At 41.5% G+C, this 16129-nt stretch overlaps 1 protein-coding gene across 4 annotated transcripts in view; it reads right to left on the reverse strand.

Annotated features, from left to right (window-relative positions):
* Positions 1 to 10194: 10194 nt before the first annotated feature.
* LETM1 (leucine zipper and EF-hand containing transmembrane protein 1) overlaps positions 10195 to 16129 on the reverse strand; it is a 29575-nt gene continuing 23640 nt past the window's right edge. For all 4 annotated transcript variants that reach the window (XM_086888953.1, XM_086888950.1, XM_086888952.1 and 1 more), the window contains 2 exons: positions 15478 to 15616; positions 10195 to 14112 (listed from right to left, as the gene is read on the reverse strand). In XM_086888953.1, coding sequence (XP_086745079.1) covers positions 13963 to 14112; positions 15478 to 15616 — 289 coding nt within the window. In that variant the 3' untranslated portion in view covers positions 10195 to 13962. The remainder of the gene's footprint in view (positions 14113 to 15477; positions 15617 to 16129) is intronic.

A 16129-nucleotide genomic window follows, 5' to 3' on the forward strand; every position in this document is an offset into this window, starting at 1 on the left:
TGATCTGTTCTGGCACAGGATCCTCATCCCTTTGTTCCCAAGATGCTCAAGTGGGAGTGGAGAGCACCCAGCCAGCTGGGACACACCACCCAGGACCCCTGAACCTGAGACCTCTGAATTCTAGTCCAAAATGTTACATCCCAATTCAATCAAGAAAGATTATTTTCTTATGGGCTCTGCATTAAAAAAGTACAATGATGCTTATTCATTATTTAGAGGAAAGGGATGACATTTAAATTCTCTCTGGGTCCCAGCCATCACATTGCATCTTTCTAATAGTTTCCCAATAGAAACAGATTCTTGTTTTGGCTGCCTGACTCTCCTTTCCCCTTTCCCCCTGATACTAAGGGGTCTTAAAAGCTTAAAAAGCTATAGCCATGCTAATTTTGTAATACACTGGAACTCTCCTTTTGCATCATCCTAAGGGGGACTTACTCTAATGTAGTTCTTGGAAATAACTTCTACCCTCATAAAACACCCCAAATCGTAAACCTTCCAATGACCTCCTTACATTAAGGCATTTTAAAGTTTTATTTTGGTAATCATCACAATAAACAACTCCAGTCTTTGCAGAGCTTCTCATCCCAGAGCACTTCAACTGCACATCAGCTGCAGACAGGGATGAATCCACTGCCCTGTGAAAAGGTGGAGTTCCCAGGGCTCCAGCCAGCCCTGACATGCTGTGAGACAGAGGCTTTGATGAGAGCAAGGAGCAGCACCTCTGCAGCTCAGCTGGTACAGAAATCCTGTTTGGATGCTCAAACCTTGCCAAAGCAGGAATGGTACATGTCCTCCCATTGTGCAGCATGAAACGGAACCAAAGTCAGGAGCTGGTTACCTGGAAACAAGATATTGAGGGGTGTAATAAGTAACAGCTAACAGAATTGACTTCCCAGTGAGAGGAGAGAGAAAATGGATACAAGTTGCAGTGTGGGAAATTACAATTAAATATAAATTGTTTTTAAAGTCTCTATAAAAGTGGTTAAATAAGTTGTCCAGAGAGCCTGTGGCATTTTTATCTTGGAGCTGAGTTCTTGAATTCAGCTCAAGGCATGAAGCCTTGAGCAGCCTGCTCTTGCTGGAACCTGCTTTGTGCAGGGCACTGGATGAGAGAGGTCCCTTGGCCTCATCCCAAATTCTTCTGTAGTGTAGTCTGGCGCAATAACTTAAAGCATGAGTGGTGTTGGTTTAAATTAACACATCAACTGCTGAGTTGCAGCAGCTGTCACAGCTGTGAGCTGCAGGCCCAGCAACCTCCAGCCAGCACCAGAAACTGCAACGCCTCAAGTTGTGCTAGTGAGAGTCTGTGGAAACCCCACTGTTCTGGTAATTTCACTGAAAGTTAAGATGATCACTCTTGTCTCATCCCAGCAGTTGTTGAGGAGAATGGAGCACTGGGCGCTGTGCAGCAAACATTTCCAAATGTGGGCGTTCCCTGCCCCCAGTCCTGTATTTTTCAGATTAAAGCCATTCATTGCTCTTAACTCTCCCTCACAGCAACAAACCATTTGTGATTCTCTTTAATCCGCACTTGCTCCAGTTCAGTGAGTCTAGGGAGCAACGCCCAAACCCGGCTTCAACACACTGTACTTCAGACCTCATCAACACCCAGAGCAGCCTCCTCCCTTATCTCATATCCAGCCTTCCCAGGACGCTGCCCCAAACTCTCTTTTGGGGCAGACAAACGGTGTCACGCCATCCTGCTTGGATTAGAGTCTCCCACAGCTTCCAGATGTTTCTCCATCACACTGCAGCCTCACCAGCTGCTGCCTCCTCCAGGAATTTGTCTCCTGGATCACACCTTCTTGTTCACATCCTCCTGATGGCAGGTTTGTGGCTAACTCCTGAAAAGTAGCATTTCCTTCCCTGGGAGATGTGCACCCCATGCAAGGAATGACAACTAGACCTCAGGAAGAAGAGAGCAAGGCAGGGAGACTCCACCACTGCCTGGGAGGTTAGTTCAATAGTCAACTTCCAGCTAACCACTTTTCAGCTCACACTGACACCCAGGAGGTTGCAGCATGATGTAAAGAGTTGGTAGCTCGACAGCAGCTATAGGCAAAATCATTTCATAAACTGAGTCTTCTGGAGCTGGGAGCCAGGGAGTGTGGAACTCAGTATGGAAGATATCACTGTAATTTTTGTTGGTATCATTATGCTTTATATTCATTTTATATATATTTATATTCAGTTTTATATTCTGTTTCATTACAGTCTGAAAATACTTTTTAACCCACTGCTCTCACTGTGATCTGCAGTCACCCAATTGCCTTGTGATTCTCATCCCAAAGAAATCCTCACTAGGATCCAGGCTTGTATTGGACTTAGTTCAAGGGTTTAGTAATTTTTAATAACCTTTAGGTATCACAGGGAAGCAAACAACCCAACAGTCCCTATGGCTGTGAGCCCTTTTCAGCAAACTGCAGCTCTGAGCTATTGAGACAGCATTTAAATAAAATTTAAACCTGAGGCAAACAGTGTAAGTATCTATAATTCAAACAAAAACCCTGGAACCTATTGACTTTAGACAAAGGTTTGTCAAGTTCCACCTCTTCTGCACTTTTCCAAACTGCAGTTACCAGCTCTGTTAAATAAATTGAAAAACCTCGTTATAGTACACATCTAGAAAACAAGTAGGACAGAAAACACAAGTGGAGAATGAATTAAAGAACAACTCTTTTTTTAAAGTTTCACTCCATGTAGCATAAATAGGGACCAGGTAATTTTTAACTTGTAAGATCAGAATGTACAAAAATCACATAAGCTTTTAAACTTAAAACATTTCATGGTGGTAGGAACGTCACTGCTGTTATCATCATAGCAACAGAAAGCACACTACTGCTTAACAGAAATAGGGGGAACAAAAAGAAATTTCCCACCAGAAAGTAATGAAAAGAAAGTTAACATAGGAGTTCCAAAAAATAGTTTTTGGACTTCAGCCAGAAAGGTCTCTGCTTGGACCTGGTTAAGTCTTCCTAAGGGAAGCATTATTTTTTTGATGCAGAGGCTCAAGTCTATTTTTAGAGCACATCATAGTCAATGAGTTTAGCACTTTCACATTTGAACCAACAGTTTATTAATATTTTTTTCAGGCCTTCTGTAACACCACATGGTACTTTATTCACTTAATAATAATTTTGTAAATTGTCATGCCTGTCATTAAATGGGATTTACCCCAAATAACCTCTTGGATTTAGCAAGTGAGACTCAGTTATTGCACACTGTGCATTAACTGTGTGACCTCCTTGTTTCCTTTCAGCCCTTCTTGCTCAGTGGAGTGTTCAGCACTGTGATCAGAGCAGTCCTTGTGTGGGAGGGGAGGGAGAGCTGTGTGCAGAGCTCAACAGGGTGGAGAACCGGCTAATGGGAACATCATGAAGTGCTGCAAAGGTGAATGCAAAGCCCACCAGACGGGAGGAATAACCCCATGCACCAGTACACGATGGTCATTGAGCCTTTGGGCAAAATCTCTGCAGAAAAGATCCTGGCACAAATGGCCAGGAGCTGGCAGTGAGCTCTGGCAGCGAGGAAGGCCAACAGCTGCCTTAGGAGGGACATTGCCCACCAGAGGATGGTCCTTTCCCTCTGATCAGCACTGGTAACACAGTGCTGACTCCAGTCCTGGGCTCTCAGCACGAGATGGATGTGAACACACCAGGGTGGGCCCAGCGAGGCCACCAGGATGGCTGGGGCTGGAGCACAGGAGGGAGGCTGAGACACGTGGGCCTGCCAGCCTGGAGACAGGAAAGATTCAGGGGAACAGCCTGGAGAAGGGAAGGCTTCAGGGAGATCCTGCTGCAATCTGCAATGAGAAATTGGAGAGAAGATGGAGCCAAACTCTTCCTTGAGTTGCACAGAAATAGGACCAGAGGCAACAGACATAAGCTGTAACATAGGGCACACCAACCAGATTTTACGACAAAATTATCATCCTGAAGGTGGTCAGACACAGGGTCCAAGAAATTGTGTTAATTGTCATCCCTAGAGACAAGCAAAACATGACTGGACAAGGCAGGAGAAACCTGGTCTAAATTTGGCCCTGCTCTGAGAAGGTTGGATGACCCTGGGGATCCCTTCCAGCCTGAATTATTCTGATTCTCTGATTCACACCTTCTCACCAAGCTGTGCTTTTTTATAACAGACCCAAGTCACTTGAAGCATGGCATCCAAGCTGCTGAATCACATCTGTGTGACCTACTCTAACCTGACCTATCATTTGATCCTGAGAGTGCCTCATAGCAAGGAAATGAGTGTGGAGTTTCAGTTTTTGCTATGTGTTTATAGCACTGAGTACTACATTTGTTAAGCCCTCGAGACAAGATGAATCGGCCTTTGCACAGGAGAACACACAGGCACCGCTGCTTTTACAGCAATGGGAAGGTTCTGGGCTCTGTGGGGAGATGCAAACCCAGATTAACACTTTAATCCATCACAAATTGAATGGATATCTTCCTGGGGGTTTAGATGTCACCTCTCAACGTGGAGTCACCTCGACTGCTCTGCAGTCAGGGCAGACAAAACCCCACCAGGTATGACTGAGCACCTTGCTCTCAGTACTGAAGAGTTAATAAGCAAATGCTACGCTCCACCAGCGCAGTGAGAAGGGCTCTGGGAGGGCAGGACACAGGTCACTGATGACAGAGTCAGGAAACTTTTGGAGAGCTGAGCAGCCCTGGAGTTACCCACAGTAATGCAGCCCATAACAGCTCCACAAAGAAAACATTGTCAGGGGCTTTTCCACCAGCCAGCTGAAGCCAAATGAATAGAAACCAGCGTTAGACAAATTCACTAGAGACAGTTTGGCTTTTTGTTTTTTCATTTTCTAAGAGTGGGGAGTTAATTTATTTTTCTATTTTTAAAGACTTTTTCCCCTCCACAAGAAAACCTCCACAAATCACAGAGTGATAGCAATAGCAACAAACAAGCAAAAGAGCTTACCAAAGGTTTGTGGTGGATTCTCTTTCACTGTCAAATTTTAAACTGAGATTGGAGAACTTAAAAGTGATGCTGTGTTTTAAAGAGGGATTAATTCTGGGAAGTCCAGTGTCTGATTATACCAGGTCATTTGATCAGATAGCAAAGATTTATTCTGGTTCACAAGAAAAGGTTATCTTGTTGACAGAGAGATGAAACATGGGAAGAGGGAGTGTGGGGGCACCAAGCACTGAGGCAGAAACAGCCACAAATCCCCTTGAGAAAACAGAATCCTCAGGGGGAGGAATGAAAGATTTGAGAAACAAGACCTGGCCATGTGCATTTACAGCCCAGAAAGCAAATCATATGCTGGGCTGCATCAAAAGCAGCATGGCCAGCAGAGCAAGGGGGGTGGTTCTGCCCCTCCTCTCCGCTCTCACGAGCCCCCACCTGCACTGCTGTGTCCAGCTCCAGGGTCCTCGCCACAGGAAGGACATGGACCTGTTGGAATGCATCCACAGAGATGCTCTGAGGGCTGGAGCACCCCTCCTGTGGAGACTGACCAGAGAGCTGGGGGTGTTCAGCCTGGAAAAGAGAAGGTTCCAGGGAGACCTTAGAAAGACTGGGATAGACTTTTCAGCAGGGCCTGCAGTGATGCCAGAAGGTGTAATTGTTTTCAATTAAAAGAGAGTAGATTTTGGTTAGACATAGAGTAGGTTTTTAGCTCTTAGTGCTATGGTCTCATTGAGAAGGTGATGATTGGCTGAAGGTTGGACTTGATGATCCTGTAAGTCTTTTCCTACATAAATGACTCAGATTCTGTGATACCAGGAGCGTGGTGAGGCACTGGAACAGGTTGTCCAGGATGCCCCATCCCTGGAAGCGTTCAAGGCCAGCCTGGATGGGGCAACCTGATGTAGTGACAGTGATCCTGCCTCTGGTGGGGGGGTGGAACGAGGTGATCTTCAGGGTCCCTTCCAACCAAACCACGCTGTGAGTGTGTGAAGCAGAGCCTGTCGGCGTCGGACAGGAGCCTGGGGATGAAGGTGACGCAGAATTCAGGGGGGTCCAGGTGGGATATGATGGGCAGTATCAGATGGGATCAGACGGGCAGGATGCGGGCGGGCTCCGGCCAGGATCAGACGGGATCCAGATGGGATGAGGGCAGGATTGGGTGGACTCCAGGCAAGAGGCGGGTGGGATCTGGGGGGGATCAGATGGGATCCGGGCTGGGATCCGGGCAGGGATCCGGGAGGGATCAGACAGGATCAGGGAAGGGATCTGAGAGGGTATGTGTGGGATCACATGGGATCTGGGCAGGGATCCGGGAGGGATCAGACAGGATCAGGGAAGGGATCTGAGAGGGTATGTGTGGGATCACATGGGATCTGGGCAGGGATCCGGGAGGGATCAGACAGGATCAGGGAAGGGATCTGAGAGGGTATGTGTGGGATCACATGGGATCTGGGCAGGGATCCGGGGGGGATCAGACAGGATCAGGGAAGGGATCTGAGAGGGTATGTGTGGGATCACATGGGATCCGAGCGGGATCCGGGAGGGATCAGACGAGATCCGAGCGGCTCCGGGCGCGGCGCTCCCCGCGGGCCGAGGGCGCCACCCAGCGGCGCGGCGGGATCCCGGCGGGATGCTGTCCCGGGGCAAGGACACGAGGATTTATTCTCCCTCTGCTCTCCTGAAAAACGCAGGGGTCGTGTCTGCTTCACCCGCCACCGCGGCATCGCCTATTCAAAGCCGAAAAGGAGGTTCCAAAGCCTTTCCCCCGCTTTGTCAAGCGTCCATGTTCCAGCAACAGCTTCAGGAAGAGTATCACGCCTGGCAGTACATATGTAAGTACATCAGTACATCTCTGATTCTCTATTTCTCTATATCCTATATTTCTACTATATTTCTCTTGATTGAGGAAGTGTTTTTATTCACAAAATAAAACAAATTAATATTATAGCCTCCCACTCACTCTAAGGCAAATTACACAGAAGAATGAACAACTGAAATGCTACTATCAGCTCTCCCTGCCTGTTTCCAGTCACTGTTACAAATCTTCCTTGAGCCTGGCTAGGAGTGTTATTTTCCACGTCAGATTTCTCTTGAGCACGAAGCTACAAATTGTGTACCAAAAAGGCACAAAAAGGTACAAATAAGGGGCTTTCTGTCAGTGCTTTCCCCCTTGTCATTTATTTGAAAAAGGCTTTTGTGTTGACACCAGTCAATCCTTGAATTTGGAAGTCCAAGACCTAAATAGCCAAAAGGGTCTCATTTTCAGAATACAAAGTATTTTCTGGGGAAAAGATCCCAAATGGCTTAGGTAAAATTGAAATTAAATCACACTAAGTTGCTTAGGGACAGCAGGGTTGGTTTAATCACAGAATTTAATGGTTGCAGGAGGTAGATCTGCAGGTAGGCATGTGTATGACTTTCTCTCAGTGTCACTCTTGATTTTGAAGACTCATCCTAGGAACATCTTTTTCACTGAAATGTTGTGGCTTGTACAGCTGCTGATGATAAGAGCATGCAGGATTTGAAGGGAAGGATGAAAGCCTCCTGCTCTTGGGAGCAGAGACTGCACAGAGCCCAGAGAGGAGCTGGTGTCGTTATGACTGAGGCAGGTGAGAGCAGAGCCTGATGAAGGCTGCTGATTACCGGAGGTTTCACAGAAAAGCGCTGAACACCATCCAGTGAGGAGGTGTTCATTGGAAACATTAATATTTCCACTCCACTTCCACCAGGGCAAAGCAAGGTTCTGAGGAACAGACGTGCAACAGGGAGTCCATATATATTTCCAAATTGGTCCTGCACATTAAGAAAAGAGAAAAGGGAAAGGTTGGGGGATGGAAAGAATGGAGAAGAAACACCTGCTGATTTGCTCACTACTTTGGGATTACATTTGTGAAAGAAAACACTTTTACAAGTCTAGAATAGGCTGCTAAGATGCCCATGTTTTGTGCACAACAGGTTGCTACTTCCCATCTTAATTTAGTAAGACTATTAAGACTTCTCTCTCCTTTTTTTTTTTTTTTGTAATTATGTTTTTTTTTATTTTCATCTCCCAGTTGCCCTTCAGCTCCTTGCTGAAGCTCTCCTTACAACAGAGTCTGAAAATCTTGCTTAATCGAGGACCTGAAAATGCAGTTAGAAAATACTAGGAAAAAGCTTGGATGGCCTTTGGGCTGGGACAAAAGGAGGGATGGAGAATCCGCAGCCGCTCCCAACATGCACGGGAGAACTGACATCTCAAATTGCTGGCTGCAGCATTCCCTGAGACATTAATCAGGCTGTTCATGAAGGGGCTGCTCTGCCAATATACATAGAAAGAAATACTAGACGGAAAGCAGCAAATCTGCATTAGATCCATCTCTAGCATAGCAGAAATCCTTTACGCCAGTTAGATGAGAGAAACTGATGTTTGCAAACCACAGAAGGTTTGGCAAGGGTAAAATTGTACATGCTAATGAGCCCCCAAAGAGTTTTGACCTGTAAAGGATATTTAACTACTGAGAAAGATTTATATCCAAAAATACACAAAAGTGGAAACGAACACAGGGTGTGGGGAACTAGAAACATACTGCAAACATCCTCCTGCTCACATCAGCATTGAGAAATAATTCAAGAAAATACCAAATATATCAGCAGTGAGAAAAGTGAAAATCCTTAGCCAGAGAAACTGCTTGGTATGATCTGTCACTGTCTGCATTTGGTATTTAAAAGCCTTATTGCTACAAAATGCTGTACTAGGTCCTTGCACAGACTCTGCTCTGGGGAACTTGTCTGCCCAGTCACTGTCAAGGAGGTTTTATGTTACAGTGGCACAAGAGCCAAGTGATGTGTTACTGATAGACTGGGCATTAACTGAACACAGATTTCTCTGGCCTCAGGTTGATGAAACAACCACAAGGCTATCAATCTCTCACCACCACTATGCAGATGTGTTCACCCTCTAAATGACATTTCACCAAAATAGTTTGCAATAAAATTTCCATATTAATTCTTTTCAGTCTGTGATGTCATGAAGTCCGAGGTTTTCCCACCCAGTTTTCTGCCTGCCTGCAACACCAGCCTGATGCAAAAGAAGATTCCATCCAGTGAAATCACAGCAATATATTCATTATCTGCTATTAGAGCAGGCAGTTGCCATTCCCTCTGTGCACAGTTGCAGACAAGGCACAAATCCACATCTGTAATTGCATTGGGTCTGGCTGAGCTGGAGTCCATTCCCCCACAGCAGCCCCCACAGTGCTGTGCTTTGCCCTGGGAGCTGCAGAAGTGTTGATAACACACCCATGTTTCGGCTGCTGCTGAGCAGGGCTGGCACAGTGTCAGTGCTGTCTCAACATTCCCCCATCAATGGGCTGGGAGTGGGCAAGATCCTGAGAGGGGACACAACTTACCAAAGGTGTATTCTACACCATATGACGTCAGCTCAGATATAAAGCCAAGGAAAGGAGGAGGAAGTATATTCATTATTTACAATGTTTGTCTTCCAGAGCAACCTCCACACCTGCTGAAGCCCTGCTTCCCAGGAAGTGGCTGAACATCGCTCGATGATGGGGAGTAGAGAATAAACCTTTCTTTTTCCTCTTTGCTTGTGCGTGCACAAACTTTTGCTGCTGCCTCAGTAAACTGCTTTATCTCAATCTACAAGTTGTCCCCATTTTCCCCTTAGCTTTTAACAATAACAATTGTTATAAACATGTAATAGAGATTCATTCAAGAGTGTAGTAACTAATATGTCTCAGCAAAGAGAACAATGGATCCAGAAGTCAGTCTCTTTTTTGGCAGTTCAGTAAATATGATCAAGGACACTTGCCAATGTCTACATTTAATTCACAAACTCAAACCCCAATTCCTCTGCTAGTCAGTTTGACCACTGCTGCCCACCACTTCTATTCATCCTAATTAAAGGGTCATTCAAGGATATTCTTAAAGCAAAAGCTTAAAAGGAACAAGTTCCGCCACATTTAAACCTTTTTATTTGCTATTTGGCTTTATGCAAAATAAGGAAAAAATTTACAACCCAACCTTGCTTATTTATTATTATCTTAAAAACATGTCAGGGCAGAAGGTTGGCTTCAGCCACCTGTTGAAACACTTTACACTGGAGTGCAGATTCAGCATTTGCCTGTTCCCAAATTCTGTTTTAAAACAGACAGGAGATTACTTCCATGGACACAGCTCATCAGCATCCAGCCCTGTGCCTGGCATCTCATCTGAAAAACAATAAATTAACACTAAATTATCAAAACCAACAGAAAAATAATGGAGAGATTAGGTTTCAAAATTATATTTTTATTGTAACTAAACAAAGGACACAAGCTCCAATTAAAATAAAAATTTTATACTGAGTTATGGCAAACACAGGACCAGTATGCTCAGAGCACAGACAAATGATTTTCAACTTAAATTTATAATACAGGCTGAAATTCATCAACTGAAAAGCAAAACTTGGAATACATATGAAAAACAGAATATGGGATTATTCTTTTGATTAAGTATACCCAATTATTTGATAGTAACAATTTAAAAGTATTTAAATACATGCTGAAGTAGCTAAAGTTAAAATCATTAGCAATGTATGCAGATATAAAGTTGCAAGAAGTATTTTGGAGTTGTATAAAAGATGTAACTTTTTCCCCCAGACAAAGCCTACTTAAGTGTAAGGTACTATCCTGGCAAGAGACTGTTCTCTACCTGCATGCAGTCCTGCTGACAAACTCCATGTGAACCAGCTTTCTGGCACTTAACCTGCAGGCAGATTGATTCTCACAGCATGTAGTCAGTGATGAAAATCTCTGTGAAAACCATCTTTTGAGCAAAGATGAAACAGAAACAAGTTTTTCAATAAAATAGGTCCTAGAACACACTTGTTTTGAAGGGGGAAAATAAATCACATCCTACTCTACTTCTCTTCCCTGTGCTAAATGGATTTTTAAAAAAGCTTTTTTGTGTTTTACATTTTCCCCCTGAATAGTTTATAGTCAAAATCTTATTTGAATCTGCAACAACCCCATCAATGGTCTTACCAATCACCTAAGTCTGAGCTCAGAGGCTTTGCCTGTGTAAGTCACAAAGTCATTGAAATCTCACATATCCTTTAAATTATTTAAAGAAATATTTACATCTCCTGATTAAATATTCACTCAGGAATAAGTTCTGTCCAGTTAATGTACACTTGGAAGTCATCCTTTCTCTGAATTTCAAAACAGCTTCTGTTTTTTTGGTCAACACCAAAGGTAACCAAGCACATTATCTGGAGCTATTCTGTTCTGCTGCAGATGCCTGTATCACCAGGACAGAGCTGCTTGGGAGGTTCAAAGCTCGGTAAAAGTGAATCACCGAGGGCTTCCTAATCTTTTAAAGCTTGCAGAACATGTGTTGTTCAAGTCTGGTGTCATGGGTTTGGCCATGGCTTTCAACAGAAGGAAGGTATTCCCCATGAAAGTCCTCTCCATGGTTGGTGTGCATGTTTTGTGATCGCTTTAGGTCACAGCAGAAAGCTGGCATTTGTGACTGGCATTTAAATAAATTTTATGTTATCTGTAGATTTCACAATACGCCAAATTTCATGCAAGTCCAAATGTATCACAATTACTTTAATTACAATATTCTTCATAAAATAAAAAAGCCAGCTATTTTTGGCTCCCTTCTTATTTAATCCACAAAAAATGTAAGTGAACAGTAAACACAGAACAGCAGCAAAGTGTTTTAAACTCCCAAATACTGCATCAGCCAATTTACCTTCAGGACAGTTAAAGCTCTGTAAAACTTTAATCAATAAATATGTGAAAACAGCTTTTTCTGCTACTTCCCTGGTTTAAATCTGCATGCATTCAAGTGAATACAATTCTTAGGTTTTTGATATTCCATGAAAGGTAGCAGGCAATTTTAGAGTATCTTTACCACGTTTCAGGAATGTCAAGTAATATTCTTATACATTGTTTTAAAATTGAAAATATGCCACTGTAAAAATTTAGCATACTTCAAAGCCCATAAATTCTAGCTGTAAATTATAAAATGGAAAATTAGTTTCTAGATAGTATTTTTTTGATATCAGTATTATCCTTGAATTTTTATCTAACACAAGCATTGGCCTAAAAAAAAAAGCACCTACTGAAGTTGGATCTTCAAAAATCTACAAAGTGACTTCCATGCTGAAATCTCCAAGGTAATCTCGATTTATGAGGAAAACAACAGCCCCCTTGTTTTGGGATACCTGAACCATAAAGATTGTACTGATCTGAAATTTCAGCTTCACCACAGCAATTTCACACTTCAGATGCAATTACAGTAATTCTCAGGAGGATCTTGCTGTAATCAGCTTTCTTTGCAAACTGTACAGAATATGAACTCAATAGTTGAACTACACACTGACTTTTTCTAGAACTGTACATCTCACTGTACATATTGCTTTGGAAACAACTAAATACAATGGTCCATATCATGCAAGCCATGAGACTGTCAAAACTTTTGTTCCACTAACTTCAAATAAGTTTGTACAAATAATTTAGCCAATCTAGATAAATACTGCACATGAAATTATGCTGAAATATGCTTGGGAGATTTTCTACAAAAATATGCTACTATGACTAAAAGCATTAAGTACTAACTGCCCACCTCAATATCACCATGTACAGTGCCATCGTCAGATGTGCTCTCTATAATGTACACAAAATCAAGAATGGTCGTACATTTTATAATACTGGGTGTAAAATAAAAACAGAATAAAAACCCCAAACCTCAACCCTGTTGGTTCAAGCTGCACTACATGTGTTTTATAATAAATTTTAAGAGAAGTGTAAAATTTAGGGTACCATGAATTATGGAACATCCCAGAGTTAGTATTTTAAAACTTTAAAATTTACTCCTAAGAAGAAATATGAGAAAACTTTGACCTACTGCCAGTATGTAGTCACACATATAAAGATATTGACTATAAGCAATTAGAAAACCAATAATATAATCAAAGCACTGGCAATACCAGAAATGACTTGTAGACTGCACAGTAAGCAAAGCCATGAGATGAACACATTTATGTACTCTGACTATACTTGGTTAATGACTTTATACCTGAGATGAAAATTGAGAGGTAAGAGAACTAGTTATGGTATAAGTAATTATCCAATGAAAAACAAGAACACAAAGATAGCTACATTTTTTTAAATATATGCAAAAAGATCACAACTGACATTTCCCCCTTTTGATTATTTTCATTCTGCTATTCAGACAAACACTTCAACTTACTTTACCATGTGACAGATTGTGTTCTGAACTATTTTAAAGGCTCCTGTGATTCCAACGCTTTAATAATTCATGGAGTTTTGAGTAGAAGCAACATACTCTACTCTCTAGTCCTATGAAATTTAAGGCACCCATAAGTAGCAAACTTCATGCCAAGTTTCCATTCTAGGGAAAAATAAATCTGATTTTTCCCTTCAACAGAAAATAGTAATAACCATGAATTCATAGAAGTGATCAGAATGCCACATTCTCTGTCAGTGAGGCAACAGCTTAGTGATATTTAGCCTAAAACCCCTTAAATCTATACAGCTACTACTAAAGCCATGGAATATACACTAGCAGATTAGAAAACGTGTAATATTGTGATGGAACAGAAAGCTTGTATTAAATTCTGAAAAAGCCAAAAGGTAGAAGCAGAGCAAGGTTGGGCCCCGTTTAACAATGGAAGAAAATAAATGGGAAACATTTCTCCATGATAGATACACTTAATTTATACAGCAAAATTCCAAGTTTAATGGATCACTGTACCACAACAATGAGTGCAAATACATGTTTTTGTGGGCAGGAGCACTGCTAAAGAAGCATATTCTGTTTTCATCAGTATGGAATGACACTAAATCACTTCTTTGACGAACGGAAATTTCATTCCATATGTCAGAAAACATGTCTAAGATTTATTACCAGAATCAGCTCAAAACACTTCCCATAATCACAAAGCTCAAGTAATATGTAGCCATTAGACACAGAAAGATATACAAGATTTTGATTACAACTGCAATTAGCTTCAGATTCTGAAGCTTAATTCTTTGCTTCTGCAGCTTCCTTATCTTGCTTTTCCTTTGCTTTCTCTTTTTCCTCCAGTTTTTCTTCTTTTTGAAGCAGTGACATAATCTCAGCAACCTGGCTGGTGCCAATATCAATATCTTCTTTGTCAATCAATTCTACAACCTACATGAACATAAAATGAAATTGAGAGTGCATTTAGTTTTTACATGATGGAAGCATTTTCCCATAATAAATTTTGTTAAGACAAGAAAAGCATTCAGTTCTCATATTCAAGAAAACAGCATTTTTTTTCTCACATGGAAGACTAATTCAAAGTACAACCAGTACCTCAGACACATCCAGAGTATTACAAAAAAGCTAAAATGTAAACTAAAATACTTAGAATTTTTGAGTTTTGTGTGTGCAACACACAAAGACATTTTAAAGCATTAATAAAACAGATCCATTTACTTTATCTGTTTCAATGGAAAACTGAGATTCAGTACCTGTTGAAAAAGTATTTAAGACAGTAATTTATAGCCTTAATTTTATTTTCATTTTATTTAAAAAGACCTACTGTACTAGACAGACATAAATTTAGAAAAACTTGAAAGTAGAGGGGGTGGGCCTTTCAGATAGCAAATGAAAAAAATAATCTAGTAAATGATTCCAACTTCCTTTAAATAGCTTTTTGTACAAATGTATTCTTGGCATATCTCCTCAAGTTCCTAGAATTATTCTGCAATATATGCAGAATTTACAAGTACATTTTATCTGTGTTGCTAAATGTGCAACGGCTGTTTAGAGCAAGAGGGAAGATAATCACCACTGGGGCAGTAGAAAGGAAAAACGTGTTTCAAAAGACAGATACTGTATTTTCTAGCTGGCCATAGTTTAAATGCTATTTCTGTATCGAGTAGCAGAATGACTTGTGGGAAGTAAGTTTCAGGACAAATCTAAATTTGCCAAGTAAAAAAGAAAGAAAATGAAGGTGAAAGGCATAGAAAACCTGAGAATGTCCAGCAATATGAGACAACAGGACAAACCAGGCAACAAACACAACTCATTTACGGTGGACTTAAAGACCACCAACTGGTGGTCTGTTATCTTTCAAGCACAGGAAACACAGATCTCAATGAAACATCTAAAGCATACAAGTAGGCAAGAGAAGCTACTATCTTCTACTGATATGAAATATATCTATGGATGTTATGTCAACACTTTGACTAACAGTAGTAGTTCTACTCCCTCCCATTTGTAAGTAATAACAAAATTACTGTATTTTACAGAACTTCAGAGAGACCTCCAGGAAAACCTACAGCTTTAAAGGTAATGTAATGGACATGGATTTCCACCCCCACCCCCCCAAAAACAGTCATATAGATTCTCAAGATGCTGTTCTTTAAGATCTATTTACAACACTTACCAAAAACCTCACTGGCATCAAGTAGATTCTTGCAAAAGACTGCACTAAGAATTTATGCTCAAACAGGTTCCATGTTTGAAGAACAGTTAGCCTTACTTTCTTTAAGAAGTCCAGACACTTACCTTAACAACATTATCTATATCAACTTGGCCATCCTTGTTTTCATCTAGTGCCTCTGCAATCCTTGTTAGCTTCTCCTCTGGAATCTTCTGAATTTGTTTCATTGCATTAATTAGCTCAGCAATGCTGATGAGATTCTTCCTGAAGAGAAAGCACAAACTCTACATAACAAGCAGTTACTCCAAAGGAATAAAGTTGACAAAAGGCAGTACTGGAAGTTACTACACTGCAGGATGCTTGTAAAATTATTAATTATTTATAATCCTGAACAGAATGCAAAAAATACAAAAAGGAGTTACTGATCAGTAAGCAGATTTTTATCTTACCATCAAATGTAGTGCTTCAGTTTCTGTATGTTTTATTGAAAGAATACAAGTACCCAGAAGCATTTGAAATACAGTTTTCTATGCTTCCCAGACTGTGTATCTAATGCCCTTTGTCCCCTCACTCCCCATTTACCAAAGATATAGTGCCACGTTTCTGGCATCCTTTTATATTTAGAGGCTGGCTGACAGAAAACCAATGAGTCACAGGAAAACAAAAGCTGAGAACTAATCACTTGAGCAGTTGAGCTGTTTTGTTAAATCAGCTTCATTTGCTCCTGTCAAGGACCAGACTCTAAGGAAGGAAGGACTAGCAGGTTTCAGATGTTGC

This window comes from Cyanistes caeruleus, chromosome 5, assembly GCF_971803275.1.
Source record: "Cyanistes caeruleus chromosome 5, bCyaCae1.hap1.1, whole genome shotgun sequence".
NCBI classification, from domain to species: Eukaryota; Metazoa; Chordata; class Aves; order Passeriformes; family Paridae; genus Cyanistes; species Cyanistes caeruleus.